The sequence below is a fragment of the Nicotiana attenuata genome, unplaced genomic scaffold, assembly GCF_001879085.1.
Source record: "Nicotiana attenuata strain UT unplaced genomic scaffold, NIATTr2, whole genome shotgun sequence".
Lineage (NCBI taxonomy): Eukaryota > Viridiplantae > Streptophyta > Magnoliopsida > Solanales > Solanaceae > Nicotiana > Nicotiana attenuata.
This window is the reverse complement of record NW_017670720.1, coordinates 34137-40033: the sequence shown is the minus strand read 5'-3', so window position 1 is coordinate 40033 and position 5897 is coordinate 34137. Positions and strand designations below refer to the sequence as shown.

Below are 5897 nucleotides of genomic sequence, written 5' to 3'. Positions count from 1 at the left end.
TGTTTTCTGATGTATGATCCCTTTAGATTGGTAAAATGAAAAGGCTTCATGGCTGGTAAACTCCAAGCCATTATCAGATCTAATGATTTTTATGGATGTATTGAATTGATTTTCAATCATGACCACAAAAGCTTTTAAAGCCTGAAGAGCATTACTTTTGCAGCTCAATAGGTGTGTCCAAGTGGATCTACTAAAGTCATCCACTAGTGTGAGAAAATATTTGTAGTTATCATGGGTGGTCACATGGTAAGGGCCCTATATATCTATGTGTACTAGCTCAAATAATTTGGAGGTGGTGCTGGTTCTTTGAGGAAATGGGAGTCTGGTTTGTCTTGCCATAGGGCATATAGGGCAAATGAATGGTTGTCTTGGTGCAAACTTTGCAGGAATTGAGGATATTTCTCTCATCTTAACAAAAGGAACATGACCAATCCTATTGTGCCACAGAGAATTTACATCATGTTTATCAAACACACATGAGGACTCATTCTTATTACTTGAAATGGAAGTATTTACAGATTGATGAGTGTGATATGAATGAGTATGACGAACAGACTCATGACTATTTATATTGGGAGCAGGAACACAATTGCAGTAGGAAGTTGAAATAGTAGAAGGTAAAGTAGTCTTTTTACCCATCAAACATCTGGAACAGAGATAATACAGACCTTCTTTGATGTTAACAATCACCTAAGGCCTCTTCACTGAAGGGTCCTGCAACAGACAAAGTGTATCACTGAACAATACAATACATCTAAGGTGTACTGCAAGGGAGTGAACAGAAACCAAGTTATACTTGAATGATGGAACATGAAGAACCTTATGCAGGACAATGTTTGAAGAGAGTATCACATCTCCAAATTCAAGAACTTTTACTCTATATCCATTTGGTAGACTTATTAGTAGAGGATAGGGTAATTTAGTGATGTTAGTGAGTGCATATTTGCTAAAGGTCATATGGTTAGATGCTCCTGAGTCTATGATCCAAAGATCGGCCTTCGAAGTACAGACAACAATACCTGCAAAGTTGGCACTCCCAGTGGTGACATTGCCATTGCTGGAAGATCCTCCTGCATGTCCTACTTGAAAGCGCTGCAGCAAGTTCATTATCTGCCCACATTGTTCTTTTGTTAGATTGACATTCTGATTTTCATCTTGCAGTTCCTGATCATCTCCATTCTCATGAATCATGTCAGCTGGAGTCCCATGTACATTTGCCACAGACCCTTTTTCCTCTGTTGAACTTGTAGTTTTGGTTGTTCCCCTGATTATATGGCTGAGCATTGGCACGATTGAAGTTCTGAATGTTGTAAGTATTGCCTTGAGGATATCCATGTAACTTGTAGCACTTCTCCCTTGTATGTCCTGGTCTTTTACAGTAATCACAGAATGGACGACCCTTATTATTGTTGTTGGCTGTGTAATGTGTCTTGAAGTTCTTGGCTCCAAATGGATTTTGATGTTGTGGACTTGCATTTACATGTAGTGAAGTAGAATCTAGACTCAGCTGACTATTAGTCTTGAATTCCCTTTGTTTTTCTTCTTGTATTAACAGAGAGAAGGCCTGTTCATAGAAGTCAGAGGCTTCATCATAAGAATGCTTCCTCGCACTATTGTGTAGACCTTATTTCGTCTCATTAAAAATTGGATAAGTCGTCGATCCTGTTCTGCCTTATGCATAGTTTCCTTTTCTCCAGATGTTCAATTGCAGCTGCACTGAGACTTGATACTCAAGGTATTCAATTCCTCCCACAGTCTTTTCATTCGTGTATAGTATGTAGTAATGTCTAAAGAACCCTGTGCAAGGTCATTAATCTCCTTCTGAATTTGATACAATTTTGCCCCATTTGTTTGGTCATAATGATCCTTTAATTCCCTCCACAGATCGACTGAGTCATTTACATACTCTACACTGTCAGAAATCTCCTTAGCAAGGGAATTGAGGATCCATGAGGTCACCATATTATCACACCTCTCCCATTGGCGGAATTGAGGTGAATCGGGGCTAGGTCTTCTAGATTCCCCATTTGTAAACCCTAATTTGTTCTTAACTGACAATGCTCGCAACACGCTTCTTCTCCATGAGCGATATCCAATTCCGTTGAACGGAACTGGTACTAAGGTCATTCCAGGACTATCAGAAGGATGGATGTAAAGGGGATTACCTATATCGATAACCCATTGGTCATTTCTGCTCGTGCTAGGGCTCGTTTCTTCAGCTTGGTTGATAGCCATGTGAGAGATTCCAATTTGATGAGGTTGAGAAGTATGAAGTCTTCAATCAAGTCTGAGACCTTCAATTTTGAGACGATTTTCAGAATTGGGCGGCAACGACCAAGACCCTAGAGATTGACGAAATTCAAGTGAGATTTGGAATGAGACTTTGGGATGCTGAAAGAATCCGATCTGATACCCAGGCTCTGATACCATAACAAATTACACATGCAAGCTTAGATCTACAGAGTTTTCATGGAGTCTTCTGGAAGGTTCTGAGGGAGGAGAAGAAAGGGAACAAGAGATAGGGATAGAGAGAGAGCAGATAGATTGATGTATTTTTCTGTAAAATGAGAACCTTCAACTGATTTCATTAACTGTACCAGTATATATACATGTTGACTATTTGACTAAGCTAATTTCTAACTAAGCTAGTTAACCACTAACTAAGCTAACTAAGTATAAAATACAATAATGAATGTATGAATAATAACTATACTCAATAACATGCACGTGAGTCGAGTGCCGTTAAAAAACTAACGGTGTTTAGGGTTGTGATTAAAAGTGCATCACTTTGTTAAAGAAAAAGGATTATTAGTGTACCATGTTAAAGATTGTGTATTATTTTAAGTCCAAAGCTAAAGATGATGTATGATTTTGGGCTTTTCCTCGATTAAATAGAGAGAAAAATAATTGCTAGCTACTAGAACAATGGTGGATACGCCAACTCAACTATAATAATACATCAAAAATAGCAAATGGCAGACACAATAGCAGGGTCAGAATTTTTACTAAGGGATTTAAAATATAAAAAAATAAATCCATGGGAAATGATATGCAACATATAATATATTATACATAAAAACAAAATTACTTATTTAGACGATGTAATTTTTCGATGAAGAGATATCAATTGACACCTCTTAAATGCATGCGACCATTGGGTTTTTCAGCTTATTTTAGCTTAAAAGATGGTGAATGGGAAATGGAGGGAAAATGAAATATTTGAGTTCCTTCCTTGAAAAAGGGACATTGTCCCATATTGGAGGAGGGACTTTTGATGTGTATATATACTATTACTCTTCTTCTAGCTCCTAAAGAGTAAAGAAGAAGGCAAGCCTCCCGCCATCGTCGTCGTCGTTCGGCTCGGCTTCGAATTTGGTCAAATGATCGATTGATTGATTAATTTTTTGGACCAAATTTATTTGTTAATAGTAAATATTAATGGGAGTTGCACCTCTTTGTTTTTTAACTCAACATGTTGGCCATAAATAGCAGTCCATTCTCTTAGATTTTTCCAAACGAAATTCTGAATTTCCCTCCTTTCTTCTGCATTATTTTAACTACAAAGAACGCAACAGTAAGTGTGATCTGCTACCGATCATTGTGTTCGCTGAAACACTAGGATTTGAAGTACCGCTACACCAGTGTGTAATTCGTTCAATCCTAGGAGGAAATAATCCACAACCTCGGGTACTAGGAGGGGATTAAGTTCCTTAAGGAAACACTGTGAATTTAGTAGGCTCGGATTAAATTCTGTTTCTTTTAAATTTCTGTTTATATGTTATTTTATCTTCTCTAGAATTATTTTATAAATACAGTTTACTAACAAGCTTAAGGAACTTAATTATTTTCTGTATTTGTGCTATACTCACAGTTCTAGAGACTAAAACATTTGTGGTTTTCTACTCCGGTTTTGGAGATTAAAACCTTCGTGGCGATTTTCTACTCCATTGGAGATTAAAATATACGTGATTTTCTACTCTAGTTTTATTCGATTTCGTCGTTTATTAAACGTTTGGTTGTGTCATTATTTTAGAGAAATGACGAATGGCAACGGAAACCAGATTGTTCCTAAGGTCGCCAATGCATTGACACGCCGAACAACACCAGCATTGGCACCGGCAGAAAAAACTCGAAAAATTTTTCGAGATTAATTTCAAGCGGTGGCAGTAGAAGATGTTCTTCTACTTGACGACTTTAAGTCTACAGAAATTCGTTAAGGAAGATGTTCTTGTTCTGCCCGACGAAACTCCAGACAATGAACGCTTTCTCGTGACTGAGGCGTGGAAGCATTGTGATTTTCTATGCAAGAATTACATTCTTAGCGGACTGGAGGACGATCTGTATAACGTCTACATTAATGTGGAGACGTCAAAAGAACTGTGAATTGCACTTGAAAGGAAATACAAAACTGAAGATGCCGGGTTGAAGAAATTCGTTGCCGCTAAATTTTTGGACTACAAAATGGTAGATAGCAAGTCTGTTAATACCCAAGTACAGGATTTGCAAGTGATTATTCACGATCTTCTTACTGAAGGTATAAGTCGAATTAATACTGATGTTGAAAGTATTAATTACATTATTTTTACTAATAGAACTTTCATTGAAGGTCTTGTCATCAATGAAGCATTCCAAGTTGCAGCGATGATTGAGAAGTTGCCTCCTTTGTGGAAGGACTTCAAAAACTACTTGAAACACAAACATAAGGAGATGTCGCTTGAAGATCTCATTGTTCGGTTGAGAATCGAAAAGGACAACAAAGCTGCTGAAAAGAAAGGCCGTGGAAACTCAACAATAATGGGAGCAAATATTGTTGAGGATGCTCCTTAAAATAATAGAAAAAGGAAGAAGGCTTCTGGACCAAAAAGCAACCCAAATAAGAAGCGGTTCAACGGAAATTGCTACAATTATGGGAAAGCTGGACACAAATGTCACGCCCCGAACCTGGGGGGCGAGACCGGCACCCGGTGCCTCACCTATTCTTGCGTACCAACTTGCGACTAAGGGAATCTGAACATATAATGTCATACTTTGGCCATAGGCCACATTGCAAGGCAATTTATGGAGCAAAATATAAAACTGAATGGAAACCAACACTAACTAAACATCAATATAAAGTTGGGCCGGCAAGGCCGTCATAACTACTACAGCTGACAAACCAACAAAATATATATATACAAGGCCTACAAGCCCAACACACTGCACTAACTTACAGGATATGTCTACAAGCCCCTATTGATGGATGTACCATGATCGGAACAGGGCCCCGACCTACCCATAACCTATATACATATATGCACAAGATGTACATAAAACTTCTAGACCGGGCAACTCCGAAGGACGTGGAGCTTACCGATAAAGCTAAACTCAGCAACACCTACTGAGGAGGTCTACCCGTATGTCTATCTGAACCTGCACGCATGAAATGCAGCATCCCTAAAAAAGGGACATCAGTACGAAAAAATGTACCGAGTATGTAAGGTAATAAAGTATCTGAAAGCTGAAACTGAACTGATAATATAATAACTGAAAGTAACTGGGAGTCAAAGATGATCTGGAGATATACTTACCTGCTGATATTGAATCAACTCTCTCATTATAGTAAGTAAAATAAACGTTTGGCCCTATAAGGCTCGGAACGTATAACTGCTCTACCGTAGTAGGCTCGCTCATAGGCGCTCGACCATACTAGGATCTGTATCTCGGCCATTCTGGGCTCGCTCATAGGCGCTCGGCCACAGTAGGCTTGATATATAACTTACCATCTGATCGGAGGTTGCCCAATAGGGGCCTGCCCACTGATTATAGCTCAATGGTGGTGAAAATACTGTAATACTGTGTATATATAGACCCTCTGCTCTCTTGACTGGAAGAAGACAATATTTAACTGAATATAAAGT

The 5897-nt window shown here is 38.6% G+C and overlaps 1 protein-coding gene across 1 annotated transcript; it reads right to left on the bottom strand.

Moving 5' to 3' along the window:
* Nucleotides 1-1701: 1701 nt before the first annotated feature.
* On the bottom strand, nucleotides 1702-2235 carry LOC109242628. The gene has a single exon (XM_019409463.1). It carries the CDS (start codon nucleotides 2233-2235, stop codon nucleotides 1702-1704), a length of 534 nt encoding a protein of 177 aa, XP_019265008.1.
* Between the last annotated feature and the right edge of the window lie 3662 nt (nucleotides 2236-5897).

Bases quoted from the DNA above. Each gene is read 5' to 3' on its own strand.
- LOC109242628 (XM_019409463.1), bottom strand. From the start codon at position 2,235: ATGGCTATCAACCAAGCTGAAGAAACGAGCCCTAGCACGAGCAGAAAT.